The sequence below is a fragment of the Durio zibethinus genome, chromosome 9, assembly GCF_047325235.1.
Source record: "Durio zibethinus cultivar Kanyao isolate XHJ-2024 chromosome 9, ASM4732523v1, whole genome shotgun sequence".
In the NCBI taxonomy this organism is placed as follows: domain Eukaryota; kingdom Viridiplantae; phylum Streptophyta; class Magnoliopsida; order Malvales; family Malvaceae; genus Durio; species Durio zibethinus.
Genome location: NC_143170.1, coordinates 18,633,664 through 18,656,016, shown reverse-complemented (window position 1 = coordinate 18,656,016; position 22,353 = coordinate 18,633,664). Strand labels below are relative to the sequence as shown.

At 29.9% G+C, this 22,353-nt stretch overlaps 1 protein-coding gene across 2 annotated transcripts; it reads left to right on the top strand.

Moving 5' to 3' along the window:
* The first annotated feature begins 625 nt into the window (after window positions 1-625).
* On the top strand, window positions 626-7,833 carry LOC111311445 (annexin D5-like). 2 transcript variants are annotated; one of them, XM_089765865.1, is made up of 7 exons: window positions 626-816; window positions 4,110-4,254; window positions 4,816-4,961; window positions 5,167-5,385; window positions 6,184-6,399; window positions 6,471-6,560; window positions 7,235-7,833. In XM_089765865.1, exons 3-7 carry the CDS (start codon window positions 4,905-4,907, stop codon window positions 7,436-7,438), a joined length of 786 nt encoding a protein of 261 aa, XP_089621991.1. In that variant the 5' UTR covers window positions 626-816; window positions 4,110-4,254; window positions 4,816-4,904; the 3' UTR covers window positions 7,439-7,833. The 2 variants fall into 2 exon arrangements, with proteins under 2 accessions (XP_089621991.1, XP_022766562.1); XM_022910827.2 differs by lacking the exon at window positions 4,110-4,254.
* Window positions 7,834-22,353: the final 14,520 nt, after the last annotated feature.

The window sequence follows — 22,353 nt, the reverse complement described above, 5'->3', positions numbered from 1 at the left end:
TTTATTTAATTTTAATCTTAAAATATATTAAAAATATTAAAATATGAATATAACAATAAATTTTTAATTTTTTTGACTTCCGAAAAATGCAAGAGCAGGACCCCATTAAAAAAAAAAAAAAAGGCCGAAAGCCGGTGAAGGTGGTTACAAATCAATAGCCAAAAGCGGATAGCCGTTCATTAACCCCATTCGCACTCCAACATTGACTAATCTAATCCACGGTCCACGCAAAGCAAACCACTCCCACTTAGTAATTAAAAAAATGAAAATTAATTAATTATATATATCTTTTAATTCGATTTTTTTTTGTAAAACTTTCTGGAAGTCCTTTTTTTTTTTTTAATGAATTTATCAACTATGAATGTGAAAATAGGTGTAATCAAATTTATAAAAATTAATTGAGTAGAATACAAATTTTTTTTTTGGATAGATTTACTCAATTAAAATTAAAAATTGTAGAAATTAGGTAGGAAAAAAAAAAGGAAAATAAATATACGTCATTGATGTAGTAAAAGAACACGTGCGAAGACCAGTGGTGGAGAAATCTTGTCGTGTCCGCGTGTTGCGTCGTGTCGTCTTGCTGGCTGACTATAAATTGGGGATAGAGAAGGGAACTTTGTTTTTTATTGGAGGGCAGAAGTTTGATCATTGAATTTCAAACGCTAAAATTGAAACAGTTGAGTTTCAACATTGAATTTCAAACACCTAAACCGTGTTGGCTATCGGGACGAGAAAAGCAAATGTCGACTTTGAGCGTTCCGCCGGTTCTTACCTCTCCTAGAGACGATGCTATTCAGCTTTACCGTGCTTTCAAGGGTACCATTATTTTCTTGCTTTTCTTTCTGAATTTAGTCATCCGTTTTAAACCCTGACTCCAGTTTCAGTTGGAATTTAGACATTTTATAGAACATTTTGCTATTGAAAAGGAAAACATTGTCTTCATTAGTATGTGTGTGTGTGTGTGTCTCTCTCTCTCTCTCTCTCTATATATATATATATATATATTATATAAGTCAATCAATTGTTGGACCATCTTAGGAATTGAGACGTGGTTACAGGAAGTGCAATTTTCTATAGCAAATCAAAGTTTTCTATGGACAATCTTTGGAATTTGTGGAGAAATAATGTTAGGTTGCGTTTGGTAACATGCATTTCATAACAGGGGTTTAGATTTCAAATTTAGTATTAATTGTGTGAAAAAGCATATGCTAATATATGATAGTCATGATTATTTTCAAAATCTTTGATTTGTTGGACCTCTATTTAGTAGTGAATTTGAAATAAATCTAAGTATTTGTGAATTTAAAATTCATCTTTTTATACCCTTTCAAATGTATTGGCATATTGAATTTAAAATTTTCGTGCATTTGTGTATAGTGTGTGCATTTAATTCTCATAATTTATATAGTAAATCTCTCAAATTCATCTTTCCGAACATACCATAGGGTGTCCTAGAATTTCAATTTGACATGTCTATGATTATGCTGAAACCGATCTGCACTGTACATAGTTCTACTTTACAATTGAATAATAGATTTCACATTATTAACAAGTGCAGCCACACAACAGTTTTCCTTGATGAAAGACATTTAATGAAAGAATTATAAAGAACAAACTGAGTCTGGATCAATGATTCTTCTTTTTTGTGATTTGGACCATAATCCACAGCAAAATTTTGAATAAAATTGCTTAAAGATTATATTATTGTACCAACACAAGAATCAATAAAAAATTCAAAATGAAAAAGAACCAAGTAAAGAGATAAAACGCATATTATTACATGGAAGGAAACAACTCTGGTGTTCATAGGCTTACCAAAGAAAAAAAATCAGTATCAAGGATCCAGATTATAGCGTGAATTAGTTCAGCTGAGATCTGTAGTTACAACAAATCTTTCATTTGAAGTTACTCGCCTAGAATTTTTATGTGTTTTACTCATTTGTTCAACCGAAAAACTTTCTACCTTTCATTTTTATGCTAGGCCCCAAAATCTTTGAGCGTATAAATGTCAGTCCAAGGTGCCAATGCCTCTAGGGAATTTAATGATGCAGTGATACCTCAAGTTCTTAGTTGAAAAGCAGAATGCTGGCATGATTTTAGTGATTGCTCTCTAAATAAGATATCGATGCATGCATGAATATGTAAAAGGCTAAAGAATCAAGACACTACACAATATTCTTCTTCTTCCTTTGCAATTGCTCAACTGTTCCTATAGCCAACAAAGGCAATTATGATTCTCTTTGAGATTGGTTGTTTGATTGTCTTTTAGGCTCCTTTTTTTTTTTTTTTGTAAATTTTACTTGTTTTTCATGGTTGGAAACAAAAAGAAAATAGTATTTTAAGATGAAGAATAGCTGATCTTTTATGAAGAATAAATAACTGAGCATTTAACTTTTTATAGCTAAGAAAAAAATAGTTTCATTTCTATATGGAAATATTATGTTTAAATTTTTTTTTAATTTATTTCTCATTTTTAACAGAATCTTTCTTTTTTTTCTGCTTTTGCTTATACTTTATAGAGAAATTATAGTGAACAAGAACAAGAAGAAAAAGCAACAAATGGATTCTTAGTACTTTTAAGAAGCAAATGAACAGTTAAATTTATTATATGCATCTTAACCATTTAGGAGTTATTACTTGAGCATGTTTATAATTTATCAAAACCTTGTTTGAATCTTATATAGAAACCATATGCTCAAATTGCAAATCATTCAGTCTTTTGGTCATAATATTTATTCATTTTTTTCTAGTTATTATGTCTTATGAAAAATGAAACTCAACAAAATTGAATTAATTGAGCATGGAAGAGCATGTAATTGCTGCTCTTTTTTGATAACTTTTGATTTGTATTATATCTCATGTTTGGCTTACAACAATTTGTTCTTGAACTAAAGGAAAAGGAATTGAAATTTGGCTTCATCCTGCTTCATACAAAAAACATTTTAAACAATTTAAATTACCTTCTGTTGTTCATTTTTTTTAAGAAAGTCAAGGAACGCTCTTTGTTTATATCCAAGAGTAATTTATATTTTCACAATGAAATGTCCATGTAGAAAACCTCAACGGAGTAATTCTTTCTGCTTCGCCTTGTGTAAGAGACCATTTGATCACAAATGTATACTTTGTGCTCTTTTTTAACAATTGAGTACATGAACAGCATATTGCTCCAACAAAGACTCTTTGACTTTATTTGTACCTAGAATCCTACTTACGTGATTCAAATCTCATGTACATAAACAACATGAAACAAAAATCCTTTGCCAAAATAAGTTGTTATAGAAGTATTTAAAGATCTAGTAGAACTGCATTTACACAGATATTGATTAAAATAATAAATTAAAAAAAAAGAAGAAACAAACCAATAAGTAATGTCATTTGTGGAATTTTTCTTATATCAATAAGTAATATTGATTAAAATAATAAGTAATGCAGGGTGACTGTAGAAAAGGAAAAAAAAAAGTTCAAAACACCAAAATTCAAAAGCTTGGAAAAGGTTATTCTTTCATTGTTCCTGATGTCTCAAGTTGTAGAACTATTCCCAGTGTGTGGTTTTCTTTATCCACTTTTACTAGCATAGGCATCCATCTCCTAACCCCTTATCTGATTTTATCTTTATCCTTGGTAGAGTTCTCTAACCAATATTCTTGTTATCTTTTTTTCCTAGATCGCTCTAATCACTAAAAATCTATTTGGAAGTTGCATGTCACATGGATATGTCTATTTGCTGCTCCACCCCTTCCTTTTTCATCCCTTCTGCAGTGTAAAAAATTGAAATGTGTACATTGCATCTATGTGTCCAAGCTATTTGTTTTCCCCTTCATTTAACAATGTTTTAGTAAAAAAAAAAGGGTTTATCATTTATCATTTTAAAAACTTTACTACAGACTATTATTTCATCCTGCCTTAAAAACTTGTCTTCCCTATTAACAAAATAAAATTGTTCTTTTGACATTCAAGATAAGACTTTGAAGCTGTTCTAAGTTAAACTTTAAGTACTTTATGTGCTAAATTCCTCTTTATTGTCAGGCTTCTTCCATTAATTTTATTGTGTAGATTATTATTGAATGGCTCCCTGTCTAACAAAATCAAAGCATGCTCTTCATTTTCAGGATCAAACAGTTAATTTGGTAGGGTTAAACATCAGAAACAGAGTTTTATCTGATGGAAGTTTTGATCATGCTCTGCGAAGTTTCATGAATTTGCTGGCTACTACTCGTTAATCTTTAATGTTATTCATAGAACCATAAATTTCAGGTTTAGAGATCGCTACTTCTAGCTAAGTTCTTTCTCTAACCAATTTGCATTAAACACTTTTATAGGTTTCTTTATCTTTAAAATTGTTTGTGCTGTTCTGACTCTGAGTTACTTGAGGAAAAAACTTATAAATCTACTGATTTTCAGCATACAAGATGTATGATTTATTAAATCTATTAGATGAACATGTTGATTGCATACCTTAATCATTGTGTATCCTTGAAGAAGGTTAAAACCCTTTGATATCTTAGTTTAAGAGTTCTTTCATCTTTTATAGACTGTTTGATTTTCTCTGTGTATCTTCTTGAGGGGAAATTTTGTTATAATGCTTTAACAAATGGGGAAAGTTTCTTAGTTGATGCAACAAATGGTTACAGCTCTTATGGAGAACTTCCAAATTGTGGTATCACTTTTCTACTCATTTTCTTTGTGGAAAGCATCAGTTGTGACTATAGGATCAAGATTTTACATTAATATGTGCAAAAATCAACTGATTTTATGAAGAAAAGGTTAAAAGAATATTTCTTTTTCATGTTTTTCCGGTTTTACTTTTCCCTCTAGGGCTGGGATGTGATACTGCTGCAGTGGTCAATATTCTTGCCCATCGGGATGCAACTCAGCGTTCTTTCATTCAACATGAGTATAGAGCAATGTATTCTGATGATCTTCTCAAACGACTGGCTTCAGAGCTTAGTGGAAAATTAGAGGTACCTGTCTTTATTTTTTCTCTATTATTTTGGTTTTGCAGGGTTTCAATTCATTGACCACATAAATACTGTTTGGAGAACCCTATATTGCCTATTTTAAATTGTAAGAAAAGATAAATCTTCAGTTATGTGTCTCTATATATTCTGTGCAGTGCATGTGTACGTGCTGAATTTTCACCTTATATTCCTGTCTTTAATTTTTCAGAAAGCTGTCTTGCTATGGATGCATGATCCCGCAGGACGTGATGCAATCGTCATTAGGCAGGCATTTTTAGCAGATGTAACAAATCTTGATGCTGCAACTGAAGTTATATGTTCTCGCACCCCATCCCAGATTCAATTAATTAAACAAATTTACCATTCAAAGTTTGGGGTTTTTCTTGAGCAAGATATTGAAGGACACACCTCTGGTGATCATAAAAAGGTACATTTTCCAGATGATAATTTTAGTATGCTGAGCATCCTAGTTGCCCTATGTTGGTAACATTGAAAAGTATTTTACTTTTCTATTTTTCTCCTTGAAGAAAACTTGATTAGCAAGATATTGAACAGTATTTTATTACAATTGATTAGCATATTGTTTGTTTTTTTCTCTTTTTCAACAGGCATTTGCTTCTTGATATATTTCTCTTCTAGTACTTTAGTACTGTTATTCGTGCGGAGAGTATAAAAGTTTCCAAAAGACCCCTTTTTAATCTCATTTCTTAATATTTGCTCAAGTTACCTGTCCCCTTTATATTGTATATCGCTTATCAACTTGATAAATCTAAAGATGAGAGGAAGACCAAAAAACATTGATGGTATCTATCAAAATGGACCTTACTTTTATGGATGGAAGGGCATAGTGGTGAATATGATCGATGTAGCTTACCCTATATAGTGGGAAAATACTTAATTCTTGTTGTTACCTTCTTTAGTGTGTCAAGACTTGGAGCAAAAGTCACTTGCAGGGATATTTTGTTATAAAAAGTGAGAACATTGGCTTAAATCTCCTGTGAGACTCGGAATAGCCCTTGGTCTTGATTACGAGAATCCCAATTATAGTGGAGGGCTTACATAAGTCAGGTGGAAAGCATGTCAGAGGCAATTCCTGTTCATCTTTCCTTCTCTATTTGGGAAATTAAAATCATTTTATCCCTTCCACAAACTCGAAATATATTTCTTAGATCTTAGGAAGAAAATTTAAAGCCACTGATATTGTGACTTAATGTACTTTGTATAGCTCTTGCTTGCATATGTAAGTACCTCTCGTTATGAAGGCTTTGAAGTTGATAGAGAGATGGCTCTGAAGGATGCAAAGGCCCTCTTTAAAGCAGGAGAGAAGAAATTGGGAACTGATGAGAAAACTTTTATCCGCATATTTAGTGAAAGAAGTAGGGCACAGCTAGCAGCTATTAGCTCCGCTTATCATGACATGTATGGAGGCTCCTTGAAAAAGGTAAATTTTCTGTCTTCTCATCTCCTTTATTTGAATTCTTGTTGTGATTAACCAAATTGAAGTTTTTCCAGGCAGTGAAGAGTGAAACATCTGGGAAGTTTGAGCATGGTCTCTTGACAATTTTAAAATGCTCAGAGAATCCTGCAAAGTACTTTGCTAAGGTATATAGTTTTTGTTCCTTAAGGTTCTAGTTGTTTGTTTCCTATGCTGCATTTGGTCATAGTGATGGGATTATGATGAGCTAAATAATATAGCGGGCAGTAGCTATGTCTAAAAGGATGGAGTTGCATCTTTCTTTGTTCAATAGTCCTGTTCAATACATGCTATGCCCGTGGATGTATGTTTGTATGGTGTTTAAAAAATTTTTCAAACGAAATGGGAAGGTGATACAGATTCATGGTATGTTTTAGCATAGGGTATAAATTTCTTTGTAGAACAAAATATGCTTCAAAGGTGATAGGACCCTCGAGAATCCCTTTCACAAAATGTGCTGCTCATGTACTCTGGGGTTTATATCATGTATTCTAGTGTAGTAATTGCAATAGGGATTGCCATCCCAATTCTTTTGTATTTTCCTTTATTTTTATTTATAATCTCTTTCGTATATTTTTCATTTGGATTGTCAGATATTGGCATGTCATTGATTACTTTTCTTGACCAGCTCTTTTACCTGTAAGAAACTGACATCAACTCGCTTTCACTGATTTGATAGAGTAATATGGTTATTAAATCCTTGCAGGAACATTTCTTCTGGGAATTATAATGCTAGTATTTATATGTTTGTGTCATAATTGCATGTCTGGAAATTATCTTATCACTCTATGAAACTATATAGGTACTGCGTAAGGCAATGGAAGGTCTGGGAACTGATGACACTACACTTATAAGAGTAATTGTGACAAGAACTGAGATTGATATGCAGTATATAAAAGCCGAGTACCTGAGGAAATACAAAAAGACCTTGAATGATGCAGTTCACTCAGAAACATCGGGCCACTACAGGACTTTTCTTCTCTCTCTTTTGGGACCGAATCATTAGTGTAAAGGATGTGAATATGGTTAAGTACTTGGAATCTAAGCATTGTGTCTGTAAATAATGGAAACAAAACACCGTATGTGTGAATGATGTTTAAGTGGATGCAGTTCCTTTTGCATATCATGATGTATTTGTCAAAAATTGGTAAAACGGAAAGTGATTGCTGAGTTGGTTAGGTGATGACCGGCGGTGTAAAAGGTCTCAAAATGGAGTTGTGACCACTATCTTTAGAGATAGAGTGCATGTAGGCGAAACTGGTTAGATGATTGCATGTGATGGGAGGGTTTTCACGTTGTTCTGTCTGAATACTACTTTTAGTTGATCTTTAAGGTGCATATATGTAATATATTGCTTTTGCCAGACTGGAAGTCAGATATATGTGCTGTCTTTTTGCTTGATTTGTTCACGTCTGTCGAGTCCATGGTGAAACTCATATAGGAGAGATACCCCCGCCGTGCCAATAAATTTGTCATTTTTGAGTTTTAAAATTGTCTCATTCAAAATGTCATTTTAAAAGCGTCAACAAATCTTAACATCATATTTCCTTTGTACTTTATTATGCTTCAATTTTAAAATTATTAAAAAAAATTTAACATTAACCTTTTTACATCATTATACTAAGCAGTCACGTAAATTAAAAAGTAAAAAATAAATTCAAGGTTTAGAAAACAATCAGATAATAAAATTGAGTAAAATTAAAGAAAACAACTTTTACATCAGAACTATCAATCCATATTTAAAACTTTTCATTACAAAGTGCTTATAAAATCTATACAAAATCTTTTTACATTTACTGGAGCCATACCAGTTAACCTTTATACAAAGGCACCATATTTACTTAAGCCATAGATAATCAAGATTTACCAAAGTAACACCATGGTTAAACAAAAACATACAAATCGTGCAAAAATATCACTATCTATCTAACCAACAAATACTTTTTCATAAATCCAAGATTTCTATCGTATTCAATTTTGAAGTTGAATCTGCAGCATAGCTTCTTGCACAATTTCTTGGTCACAATGAAGTTGGACCCGAAGTTCTCCATTTTTTTCCAACCTTTGCTTACCTATATGTGGCAGTCTATAATTGTTTCCTGCATTAACTTTCATAATTTCAACCATGCAAGTTTGTAATGTCAAAAACACTTTATTCAAATTCTCTGGTGACAACTCCTTAATTAAAAGATTTTTCTACAGTTGTCACTAACTCATCAATTGTTTTAGGAGCTTTTAGGTGCTGTAAAGATTGTATTGCTCTGAAAAATCCAAGATCCAATACATTCAAATCAGGGCTATTTGGAGGTTGAAAAAATAGCTGAAATTCAAATCCATCTACACTTGCAACTTGAAGAAATTGTTCATCATCAATGTCGATACGTGGCTTTGTATTATCTTGTTGAATTAAAATTCTTCTTTCACTGGAAAAAAACCATTTAGCTCTGATTGCTGGTAACACTTTATCAATTAAACATGACCTTGTGACATCTTTAGTTACTCATAAAATAGTTTGTCTCTAAAGTTTCAGCTAGTCAATTTTGGCTAGTACGCCTAGCTGGTTCCTTGTATACAAATGGGAAAATCCCTATTTTTCCAGAAAGTTCACAATTCGCCAAAATCATCAAAACGTGGTCTAGCTACTGCAACTAAAAATATCACTTTGGTGATAAATTGTTTGCTTTTACAAGTACGAAAAGGTTCAACCTCATAGGATAAAGGTAATATCACTCTGATGTTTTTGACAAGTAAAACCACTTTTCATCAATATGCACTACATTAAACGTGTCAATAAACAGAGGGTTTGCGGTGAAAGTACCTTGCTCAATCCAATATAAGCAAAATTGTAATCATGCTCTTTTGTTTGCATCAGTTAGATAAGGCTTTATAGTATTAGTATGCAACCTGATAACACCTTCCTTGATTCGACGTTGAAGAGTCGACTTTGACATATCTAAAATTAACTTTGGCCATTGATCGAATATCTGTTCACCTACGAAGTGAAATTTCTAAGATATGATCAACTTCAGTGGAAATCCTCCTTTATGAAATAGCCCTTTGTTGATACTTACTGCTAACATCGAGCACAATACCTTTTTCCACAAATTGTTTGCTCGATTTCATAGCCTAATCACAGTCTTTGTTGAGATTGAAACCATGTCTTCGGTTCTACTTATAGAACATTTTTTCAACTTTCCATCACTACTCTATTTTAACAAAGTTTCAAATAAAGTTTGTCGTTGCTCTCTAGTTATGTGCTTATTTGGTTGTCTTCCATTTGTATTTATCATTACAGACTATTTCCGTTCCTGTGATATAGAATCCAAATATCATTTCGATTCTTTCCTTTCTTCCTCTTTCTTTTTATTTACATTTATTTTACTAAAAATAACTAGAATAAATAATAAAAAAGTGTAAATGAATTTTTGCACAATCCGTTTTTATATTATGTCTAAATTCTTTTGTCGAACCTATCTATCAAAACTCAAATTTTTTATAAATGAAAGTTTTGACTTGCTAAAACCATGTGTCCAGAACAAAATAACCGGGACAGTAAAGTATTCGAAAATCATAAAAGGCAAATGGTCATTATTTGTTATGTGTTATTTTTATGCCAATTGAGAGTAGTAGCATTTACCTGGTATCAATCATTTTCACGTGATTTAAACTGTTATGCTTAATACTAACGCATGCATGGTTTCAAAATTTCTCGTATTGAAACCTATTTTTTTCTCCTTGGTGTAAAAAAAAAATATATATATTTTTTGAAAAAAAAAAAGCCAAAGCATGTAGCCTTTAATGGATGATGGCTGATGTAGGTAAAGCCCTTTTTTCTTTCTTTTTTATGCATTGTGGTAAGGGTTGTTTACTATATATAGGTAGGATATCTGTTTATTTTGAGGTATGCGAAGCAGAAAGCCTTTGATACAATGTTATTTTCAATATAACCACAAAGGATTGCAATTTCACTTTTAATGTATATATCCTAAACCTTCTTGAGCCTAATTGCTTATAGCTTTTAACTATTTTTCATTGTTCAATTCGAAAACATTATAAAGGCAGAACGAGAGAGTAAGGGAACAACTCATCATTAAAATAAGTTCTATAAAATAAATTAATAAATAATAACCTACAAGTAAATTCTCACCAAAATTAATCATTTCAATGAAAAACCAAACTGTTTTTTGTTCCCGACATAATACAATAAAATGTCTCCAACAGAGTATAATAATACGGATGTTTGATTTTAAAGGTCTCAAATTCGAATCATCATGAAATAGACGAAACATATTTTATGAAATGAAAAAGGGTTTAGGTGCAAAAAAAAAAATAAAATCAAGGGCTACATCCTATTGTGTAGCCCAAGATCATATGTATAAAAAATAATAAAAGTTTTTTCAATAATCATTACATTACCATTTATATATACTAACAAAATATTTGCGTGTTGTCATTGGTCAAAAATTTTTTGTTTTATCATATCTATTTAATTGGTTTTTTATTGTAAAATTCACTTAATCTAAAAAAAAAAAGAACAAAAGAGGCAAACACACGACATACACTCGGTATCAACTATCAAGTGTGTTCCAAAAAAATTAAATTTATAAAAAAGAACAAAAAAATAAAATCCAGATGTGATGTTAATTCATTTGTCAATATGTTTTTTACAAAAAGTAAATAAAAAACAATAATGAAAAAATATATTCTAATAATAATATAAAATGAATCTTAAATTTTTGAAAAATATTCAAATTTTATTATTAAATAAATAAAGGAAAAAATAAATAGAAAATTGATTAAAAAGCAAAAAGAAAAAAGAATCAAATAACTTGACATGTGAAGTATCCTTCAGGTCAAGTTAGTTATAAAAAATTAAATCTAAAAATTTGTTTACCAAATATATAAAAATAAAAAGAGAAAAATGTTTTAAAAAAAAGACATGTGGCATACTTTTGATATATAAAAAGTAAAAAAAAAAAGCATTAAAAAATTTATTGAATTTTCTTAAAAAAAAATAAATAAAATTGATAACAAGTTGGTTCCTAACAAAATAAAAGATATTTAAGAAACATTTAAAAAAATAAAAAAATAGACTTGATATCAAAGAAAAAAAGGTTAAAGAAAAATTTAAAACAAAAGTAAGTCACAATGAAAAAGGGATTATAATAAAATACATAAAAATTAAACAATGAAAAAAACTTAAAACATCTTTAAAGTGGATCTCACGAAAAAATGCAAGTTTCATATTTAAATACAAAAAAGGTGAGCTTCAAGGGAAAAATATTTTTTTTACACGGATTTCACCTCTTTAAAAAATTATTAAAAAATTAAAGAGATTACGCGTGTTAACCTTAAAAAAATAATGTGGATGACATGCAGTGTACAGTACATATTTATACGGTACATATTCATACATATACATGATTAATTTATAAGATACTCGAATGCACGGATAAATTAAACTTTAATTATGTATAAATAAAATTTTTGTAATAGATTTAAAAAAAAAAAAGTAAATGTGGTTCCCACAATTAAAAGGAAAAAATTGCAAAAAAAAAAAAAAAAACCAAGATATAGATCCTACGCTAAAAAAAAAAAAAAAAGAACGTGAGCCTCATACTCTTAAAAATTTTAAAAAAATTAAAACACCAAATGGACAGCAAAAATAAAAAAGAAAGAAAGAAAAAAATGATAAAAAAATAATGAGTCCTACATTAAAATTTTTTTTTTTAAACAGAATGTTAATCTCATACCTTTTAAAATTTTGAAAAAAATAAATTAGGCGATCCTACTTATTAAAAACAAAACCAAGGCATGGGTTTCACACAAAAAAATTAACTAAAAAAGGTGTGGGCCCTATTTATTTTAAAAATTTAAAAGGAAAAAAATAGGTAGGCCAATAAAAAAAATAAAGGGCTATGACGTGGTAGGTCAGACACATGACAACCCCATATGCAAATTTGTAGCATTTATATATAAGATATAAAAGTAAAAAAAATATAAAACATAAAAGGTAAAATGATAAAAACTCTTATAAAGGTAAAAAATAGATCTTACCATTAAAAACTTTTAGGCACAAAAAATTAAATTTATTATATTATATATTTAAAAATTAAAAAAATAAAAAAAAATATATATATATTAAAAAGAGTGAAAAAAAAGCAAAAAATAAATTAATAGGGGAAAAATGGATCCCACTAAAAAAGTAACAAGCCCATCGTGAAGTAATAAAAATAATTTAATAATATTATATGTTTAAAAAATTTTTAAAATGAAAATATAAAAAATAAAAAGATTCAAAAAAGCAAAAGAAATCAAAGAAAAAAAAAGGTCCCAAAAAAATGTAATAGGTCATACTTGAAAGTAATAAAATTAATTAAATAATATTATATTTTAAAAACTTAAAAATATAAAATATAAAAATAGCAAAAAGAAAAAAAAGATAAAAAAAAAATTGGTCCCACAAAAAACGTTATAAGCCCCACTTGAGAAAAATAAAATTAATTTTTAATAATTAAAATAAAAATGAAAACAAAAACAAAAAAAAAAAAGTAAAATGAAAAAAAATATAGCTCTCACGAAAAGAGATGGGTCCCACTTTAAAAAATTATTTTAATAATAAAAAATAAAAAAATAAAAAAAAGTTGACACATGGCAGCACAATACTATACATGTGCAAAATTTATATATAGGATGGGCTCATGCATAATTGTATTAATTTGCCAAGTTAATGTATTTATTATTTTGGTAGATTTACACATAAAAATTAAATTGTCTAGTCAACTCCAATTTTTTAGATGCATCCATCTAAAGTTTTGCTAGCTAAAAGGGAAGAAAAAAAAATTTTGGTAGGTTATACCTATTAGAGTTGAGTCAATTGGTGGTGATACATTTTGATCTTTGATTACCAAATAGATTTGTTCTTGTGTTTGTTGCTGATCTTTTGGTAAGGCGAGCAATTATTACTCATGAACATCATGTTGTTTACTCTGTTCCACCTAGAGTTATACTTGATGTACTTAAGAATGATATTGGCCTTTGTTACACTCACTAGTCAATAAAGTCAACCTCCACACTCGTCAAGTCAATATGTGTCAGACTGTTATGTCACCACTAAAAATGATTGGCATCCAGACTTCTCACCACAAAATGGGCTTGCCTTACTCCTTTGCCCATGGATAAGCTCACCTAACTATCACCACTAACATTTTCTCAGGACATCACCTCATAACAGACCAACTGACCTTCAGTTTGCCAGGGATCATTAAATACAATCCACATTAGCCTAGGATCATTAAATGTATGTAGCCTACACTCACCTATGTGGTCCTTCCATGAGCACCATATAGACTTTTCATCAATTATCAATAACTTTGTCACATCACTGCCTATTATCTCATATATAAAGTAAAAAGAAAGTTCAAGTACGTAATTTTGAATCTTTTTTCTTAAGTTTCCTTCACATTCTCTATAACTTACCTTTGTCCTCTACGAAACCCTAGACACTTAGCTGACTTAAACATAAAAAAACGTCTCAAAAAACCAACTTTGACATATTTTGACCATGTTTTCCTATTATAGGTGCAGGACATTCTTAGCTCATCTTCCAAACCACCATCCAGCTCATTGGTATCTAAAATATCATCAATAATTGGTGACGTCTATGGCAAAAGGCAACCATGTCTCACCCTCACTTTTTTAAAATAGTAACCTTAGCCGTGCGCATAACCACTCAAATTGTCACCACCTCTGACGCGATGGCCATGGTCTTAACTCCTCTGCAGATTCCATTAGCAAATCTCCCACCATGGAAACTAAGGTATGACACCATCTTCCTATTTGCCAATAACTCTATGTCATTTAATGTTGGACTTTAGAGCAAGCATGTTATTACCAAAACCTAATGGGAGTTGTATCTCCAAATGTTAACCCTTATTGTGATCCACATTATTGTTATTGAACCTCAAACCTAACTTTACAAGCCTTTCACACAACAAATACAGTTTTCATAACCATAAATGCTACCTACTAGCAACATATTCCTCTTACTACCTCTACAGTGCAAGTTATACTTCCACCCCCCATAGATCCTTATGTACCAAACAAACATGCTATTAGCTTTTAAGGTGAGATGGTGATCCAAGAAGAAGATGAATTGGATTTCTACAAAATCTTCTCAAACAATGATTTCAAAACAATTGAATACAAGATTAAGAATAATATGCTCTTTAATGAAAATATGATGATATCAACAATAATTAATGAGCCTAGAATCAAACATAAACAGTAATAAATGTAAAGAGGGTAGGGATAGAGAAATCAAACACAAAGATTTATATAGGTTCGGTCATTTTCTTCAAGGCATTTACATCTTCTCTTTGGTTATCCACACTATGGCTTCAATCCACTATTCTTGAAATGAAATTACAAGTCAATCTTTTTTTTAAGGCTTAGATAGTAACATAACACTCTTTACTTTCTAGGCAAAGTAGCAACTTCTCAATCTCACAAATTCAAGAGGATACTTCACCTTTTGATTATAAAATCATTGAATAAAAATGCAAATTTAAAACACCTAAGTGTTTGCCTAATGATGTACAAAGAAATATGATGAATGAACAACACAAAATATAGCTTGGATACAACAAATACAAAAGATATAGATTTTAAGCTCTAACAACTCTTGATTCTTTGAGAAAATAAAAATATAGCTTGTTGGTTCTTGCTCTCTTGATTCATCAACCTTCTTGGTGTATTGGAATGCCTAATATATAAAGAAATTGAGGAAATAGCCATTGGAAATGCTTGGGAAATGAAAAACCATGTTTTCCTTCTTTGAAACTAGCTATTGGAGCTTGTTTGGGATGAAGGGATCAATTGATTCTTGAATTTCATTCAATTTTTGACCGTTATAGCAGAGTGGATCGATTGGTTTTGGTACCCAATCGATTGGGTTAGCTAGGTTTTGTATTCCCAGTGATTCTGGATGAATAGTGCCATTGGTAGTTTTCTATTTTTGCACTATGCTCACCAATTTGATCATATCTTGAGTTATACAACTTCAAATCAAAAACTGTTTAAGATTTAGAAGCTAAACTTAAGGGGCTTTTTATCCATATAAAATTCATCTTCTAATTCATTGTATACAAATTATAATGAGTTTTCAAAACTACCCCTTATGCAGTTTTTAGACAATTGTATAGTATCTAGTAAAAATTCAATCTTTTCTTAAAAAATTTGGATTTGGGTTTTGTTTAATCCATTAGAAAAAAGACTCAAAGAGCTTTCCAATGATATAAAATTTAGATATTAAAACTTTGTGAATTAATACAAAAAAATAGAACAAGTTTAACATTGGAAACTATTGTTCTTATAAAATAACTTTCTTAAATTAATCTATTTCTCAAAACCAATATTATCAAAATTGTATTGTGTCCAAAATGAATAAGTTCACTTTAAAAACAACAATTAGACTTTTATTTAAGCTCAAATATATAATATTTGAAGATAAGTTTGATTTGAGAAATAAAAAAACATAAAGAAGGTTTGTTTAAACTTTGAAAATCATATTATTTATTTAGTACCAAAATAACAAAAGTTAAGAACATGTGCTAAATAAATCTTCAAAATCTTGATCAAGCTTACTTAGATTAATGTTTTGTCATTTTGAAATAAGGATCAATTCAAGGCTAACAATCTCCCCCTTTTTGATATGACAAAACTTAAAGATAAATTTGGTTGATGAAAAATTATCTTTAAGACATTTAAGATTTTTGAAAGACATTTTGAAAAACTCCCCTTAAACTTTGCATGGCAAAACTCCCCCTCAATTAATGCATCTTAATCCAACACAACTCAACAAACATATGTTAATTTATCAAATAAGCACAATCAAACACATGCATGTCAAGCACAAGCAAATTTATCCATATGATATTTCTCCCCTTTTTTTGTCATAGAAAAAAGGCATGAGTATATTAATGAGCAAATAAACACAAAGAGGCATTATTAACAAATATATTCATGAAATATTTCTCCCCCTTTTATTTAACCTTTTTACAAGTGTTAAAGCTCCTATACCAATTGCAATAAACATACAAGAAGAAATATTTATAAACTCTCCCCTTTTTTTGACATTGTAAAAGAAATAGAGATTAATTCAAGGCATGGGACAAAATGCTTGATACCAATAATATCAAGAGTATTTTGAATGTAATATGCAAAATGAATTTCACATACATGTATTCAAGCATAAAAGCACAAGTGTATCCAATTTAAATGTTATAGCACAAAATCATTCATTCACCCTAGTCACATGAAATTTATGAGCAAAAGTTCGTTGAACACTAAAGCTATATAGCTTGTTGTTCTTAGTGTTACTTTTGGGACAAATTGAAGTATGATCTTGCAATTTTTATGGCTGAATTTGAGGTACATTGGATGACATATAGATACATTTAAAGTACTAATTTTGATAAGGTAGCAAAAAGTAGGAAAAGGCCAGTTTAAGTTGCAATTTTCATGGTCTATTTACAAGAAATTCGATTCCATAAAAAGCCAAGGGAAGAATCATGTTGGCTTAATGAGAATTCAAGTCATGGATTGCATGAGTTGTAACGTGGCTTGCATGAAAGAGTCAAAGTGAAGTAGTTGCATGAATTCACGTCATTGCATGGGGTTTTTTTTTTATCCTAGTGCAATTAAAGTTGTATCTCTAAAGGGCCATTTGGTTCACGAAATCTTGGATTCTAGGGAAAAGTATGATATTAGGAAAGTTTGATATAAAGGATTTTGTTTGATTTTCAGGGCATCCCATAACCAAATTCACTCATTTGGTTGGGGGGAATCTTGGTTTATTAATTCATGTATAATTACCATAATCTCCTTGACAAGTTATAGGCAACCTTTCATTTTGTTTTAATAAAAAAAATCCAATGACAAATGATGCCTTTAGTAGTTAAAGAAAAGAAATATTTTAATCTTTTTTAAAATTAAATATATCCAATTACAGTGTTGAACTAGACATCAGGCTGTAATTGCTGTATTAAAATATAAAAATATCAATTATGGTGTTTGGAAGAGCTAAATGCCTTATTTTATTTTGTAAATATGTTGAAAAATACCACAGAGAGAGGTGAATTTCTAATTCTGGGATTTTGGGTACTGTTGGGAATGTGACATTTTCCTCTATAATTGGATTACCCTAAATCAAATATGGAAAACAAATATCAACCATCAAGATTTCAAAGGAAAATTTATGGATTCCCCCAAATCAAACGCACTCTAAAAGGAATTACCATGGATGATATGAAGAGATTAATTGGTGTTTAAGAATTTCAAGAAGCTAAAGCAAGATGGGGAGTCCTTGATGGCCATAGAATAAATTGCATGAGGAAAGAAAAACGGAAACACCATTGTTGCATGAGGTGGTCTTGAATTCAAATTGTAATAGTTTGAGGCAAAAAGCTACTCCAATTGATTATTTTAAACGGTCGAGAGGTGCAACTCCTATGCAATGCTGTGTCATCAATTTTCCAAGACTTGTTGTTCCATTGCAACACTTATATTGTTGTTATACACGGCATTAGAGACCAATTTCACAAGAAGTTCAACCTAGCCGAATCTAAAGGGTTTTTGACATCTATTTAAAGGCTAAATTAGAAGAGACAGTGTGTGGTTGGGGTTACAAACCAACTTAGCTTAGGATTTTCTTGTTCTAGTTCTTTAAGTTTGTTTCAAAACAGTTTTTAATTATGTATTCTTGTAATTTAATTTTTCAGTTTAAGTTTACAATTCAAATTTCTTTTAAGTTCTTGCAATTTACTTTTAGGCTCTTTAAATTTAAGTTTAAGTTCTTAAAGTTTTTATTTAAGTATTTTAAAGTTTTTAATTTTAAATTTTGTTCAAGCAAGTATGAGTTGTGGTTTATCTTAGAAAAATTTCGGTCTCTTATTAGTTTTAAAGTTAGGAATTTTGGTAGTGTTTGGTTTATGAAAACAAAGGTGTTTTCCATTTTTAATTTCACAAGAAATGGAAAACAAGTTTAAAAACGTGTTTGGTAGAAAAAATTAAAAAATGTTTTTAGAAAATGAAAATGAAAATAAGCCCTATTGAATGCGTTTACTAAGAAAAATGCCTTCAATATTTTCCTCTAAAATATTTTTTAGGTATATTATAGGTGCTTTCAATAATCTCGTAGTAAAATTTTAAGAGGATTATTGAAGGCATTTATGCCAGAAAAATGCTTTCACTAATTCCTTATAATTTTTTTAAGGTATTTATTGAAGGTGTTTTTTGCATAATACGCCTTTAATAATTCCCTCCATTTTTATTAGTGAATATCAGTGAAAGCGATTTTCTACAAAAAATGCCTTCAATAATTCTGTATAAAAATTATTGAAGGCGTATAATGTAAAAAATGCCTTTAATAAATTCCTCTTAAAAATTGAAGTATTGATTGGGATTATTAAAAGCGTTTTTTAGTAGAAAATGCCTTTAATATTCTACTAATAAAATTTTAAGAGTGTTATTGAAGGTGTTTATTCCAAAAAAATGCCTTTACTAATTTAGTCTAATTTTTTGAAGGAATTTATTGAAGGTGTTTTCTGCATAATATGCCTTCAATAATTCCCTCCATTTTTATCAAGTGAATATCAGTAAAGGTGATTTTTTACTAAAAATGCCTTCAATAATTCACTCTAATTTTTAAGAGGAAATTATTAAAGGCATTTTTTTGCATCATATGCCTTCAATAATTTTTGTACAGAATTATTGAAGGCATTTTTTGATAAAAAAATACCTTCAATAATTTCCTTTTAAAAATTGATTGGGATTATTAAAGGCATTTTTTAGTAGAAAATGCCTTTAATATTCTACTACTAAAATTTTAAAAGCGTTATTGAAGGCGTTTATTCCATAAAAATGGCTTCACTAACTCACTCTAATTTTTTGAATAAATTTATTGAAAGTGTTTTTGCATCATACGACTTCAATAATTTTTGTACAAAATTATTAAAGGTGTTTTTTGAAAAGAAACGCCTTCAATAATTTCCTTTTAAATTTTGTTTAGGATTATTAAAGGTATCTTTTAGTATTAAACCCCTTCAATAATTTTAAGGGGACTATTAAAGGCATTTTTGCTAGAAAAACGTCTTCACTAATTCACTGTAATTTTTTAAAAGTATTTATTGAAAGCATTTTTTGCATAATATGCCTTTAATAAGTTCCTCTATTCTTATCAGGGGAATATCAGTGAAGGTAGTTTTCTACTAAAAATGCCTTCAATAATTCACTCTAATTTTTAAGAGAAATTTATTGAAGGCGTTTTTTGCATTGTACGCCTTTAATAATTTTTGTATAGAATTATTGAAGGCATTTTTTGAGGAAAAACGCCTTCAATAATTTCCTTTGAAAATTTTTGTAGGATTATTAAAGGCATATTTTAGTAAAAAAAACACCTTTAATAATCTCTTATAAAATTTTAAGGAGATTATTGAAAGCATTTTTGCCAGAAAAATGCCTTAACTTATAATTTTTATATTCATTCCCCTGTCTTGAACATTAAAATCATAAACTGCTAGTACAGAGAATGATTAAAACATGTATTAATCAACCAAACCAGACCCATAAACACTTTTAGATCGACTTTTGGTTTCTTTATCTCTATCGTCGCCACCGACCTTTAACAACGTATCGACGCGCAGCTCTCTATTTACTAGTATATCTTTATTTTTTTGTTTACTATGTTATTTATATTATTCGATAGAGGTATTTTTTTTTGGTTCTTTACTATTTATATATGCATATATACTTTTATTCATTTCACTGTAACCATAGTCATCCAAGCGCCTTTCATTGATGTATGTTGTTTCTATGTAGTTTTCTTTAAATATTATGGTTAGCTGAATGGTATTGTATGATATTGTTTTACTGAATGATATTGTATGATATTAGTTTGCTGAATGGCTGCTAAATGGTGTTTTGAATGGCTTGCTGAATGGTGTTTCTGAACACATTGCTGATTGGTTTGCTGAATGGTGTTTCTGTACATAGTATGATATTGGTTATGTTTTATTATGTACAGTGTTAAATTTAGACAATCATTTTGGTGTATTTCGTATAATTATAATCAAAATCGTAGGTATTATGGACTCTGAACAACATAATTCTCCTTCTACTGAACATACACAAACACATCTATAGTCTAAAAAAGAAAAGAAAGGGGATGAAATAAACAAATTAAAGTGAGTGACACAAAAATTCACATAGACTTCAATCAAAGTGGGTAGCTTGTGTCTTATGGAGCTGCCAAGTTGGCTACTCATATTCGTGCCATCATCCATAGTAGCATTTCAATTATATACACTAATTGGCGATGAGTTCTTGATGATATCAAAAATGGTATATGGCAGTTGGTTATGGTATGTTTATTCAACTATTTCGTAAAATTTGTTAAATGATCATTTAATTGAAATTCAATGTATTCATACTAATTGTGTTAAATTATTTAGGAATGAGTCAATGTCCCAATTGACTGTAAAAATATTGTGTTGCAATTTGCTAAGAAAGCATTCAGAGACTTTAAAAGCAGATTGACAACCTAATATATTTTACTGCTCGCTGATCAATGTGATGTATTGGCTATTCCACCTATGTCATATGCAAATGTAATAAGTGTTGAAGATTGGAGAAATTTTGTTCGACATCAACTATCAGAAGATTTCTCAATACACAAACCCATTACAAAAAAATTTGTTTATAGGATTTTATGCAATATATTCGATATCTTTATATGTGATTGACGTAATTTCTTTCTTTTGTAGAAAATCAAACAAAACCAAAGGAACATTCGAGCCAAACAAATATATCACCATTGGATAATGAGAAAGGGATATGCAAATGTGAAGTATGAGCTTGTAAGTATTCGTACACTTGTTTTATACTCATAAATGAATATTTATGAACATTCATTTCATAGATTCTGATTCTTATATTGCGATAATTTATTAGGAATCAGCGAACTTTGGCACCGAAGTTTCAAGATGGGATGTTTGGAAACAATGACATCTGTGAAAGGATGGATCCTATATAAATGAAGCAATCAAAGAATTGGCTTAAAAGATTGTATGTATAACTGCTTGTTTAATATCATGTATGATTGGCATTGTGGTTGTATGCATGACTTTATACTAACTTGTATAGATTAGTTGTTATAGCCTATCTTATTATTGTCTTTCAGGATGATTATGCTACCAAAGTTAAATTGAGTGAACTAGTAACCTAGTATGACAAAGATCCATTATCTTTAGCATTAGGAGCTAAAAAAAGGCCTAAACAAGTTCATAGGGTTGGTAAATTTGTGTTGCCATCAAAGTTTTTTAATAATCAACCTAAAACCCTGTGAATGACAAATGCATAATATGAAGCAATAATTGAGCAACAACAGCAATGACTTGATGACTAGGAACAACGCCTCAATAAGCAACAGCAAAGACTAGTTGCTTTGGAGGCCATGTTGGCAGCAATGTAGCATAGCATGCCTGTAGGCAAGTCGGATAGTATCATCCACCTAGGACAAGCTTCTGTTGCAAGTCAGGTAGGGAACCCAACCTTCACTACCAGCCATGAAGTATGATTTTGTTTATAAGTTTAATATTAATTTGTTTATTATATTTATTAATTTGGTTTTAATACTTATATTTCATTATATATTGTAGCAAGATGTTAGGACTCAGAGTATGACCCTTGCTTAGGCTACTATGGATGAGTTATCTAATTATTCACTTGATCATTTATCCGACAAAACTGCATAACCATTAAGTTTAAGAAAGGGTTATTTGATAAACCATTATTTTCTTAAATTGGTGTGGATGAGGTTAAAAATTTTGTAAACTGGATGAAATATCAGCTGTTGATATTGTT

Excerpts from the sequence above, each read along its gene's own strand:
- LOC111311445 (XM_022910827.2), top strand. The coding sequence starts at position 741 with ATGTCGACTTTGAGCGTTCCGCCGGTTCTTACCTCTCCTAGAGACGAT. Across the intron at positions 4,962-5,166 it reads AGCTTAGTGGAAAATTAGAG|AAAGCTGTCTTGCTATGGAT; the intron begins GTACCTGTCTTT and ends TTAATTTTTCAG. Across the intron at positions 6,561-7,234 it reads CTGCAAAGTACTTTGCTAAG|GTACTGCGTAAGGCAATGGA; the intron begins GTATATAGTTTT and ends GAAACTATATAG.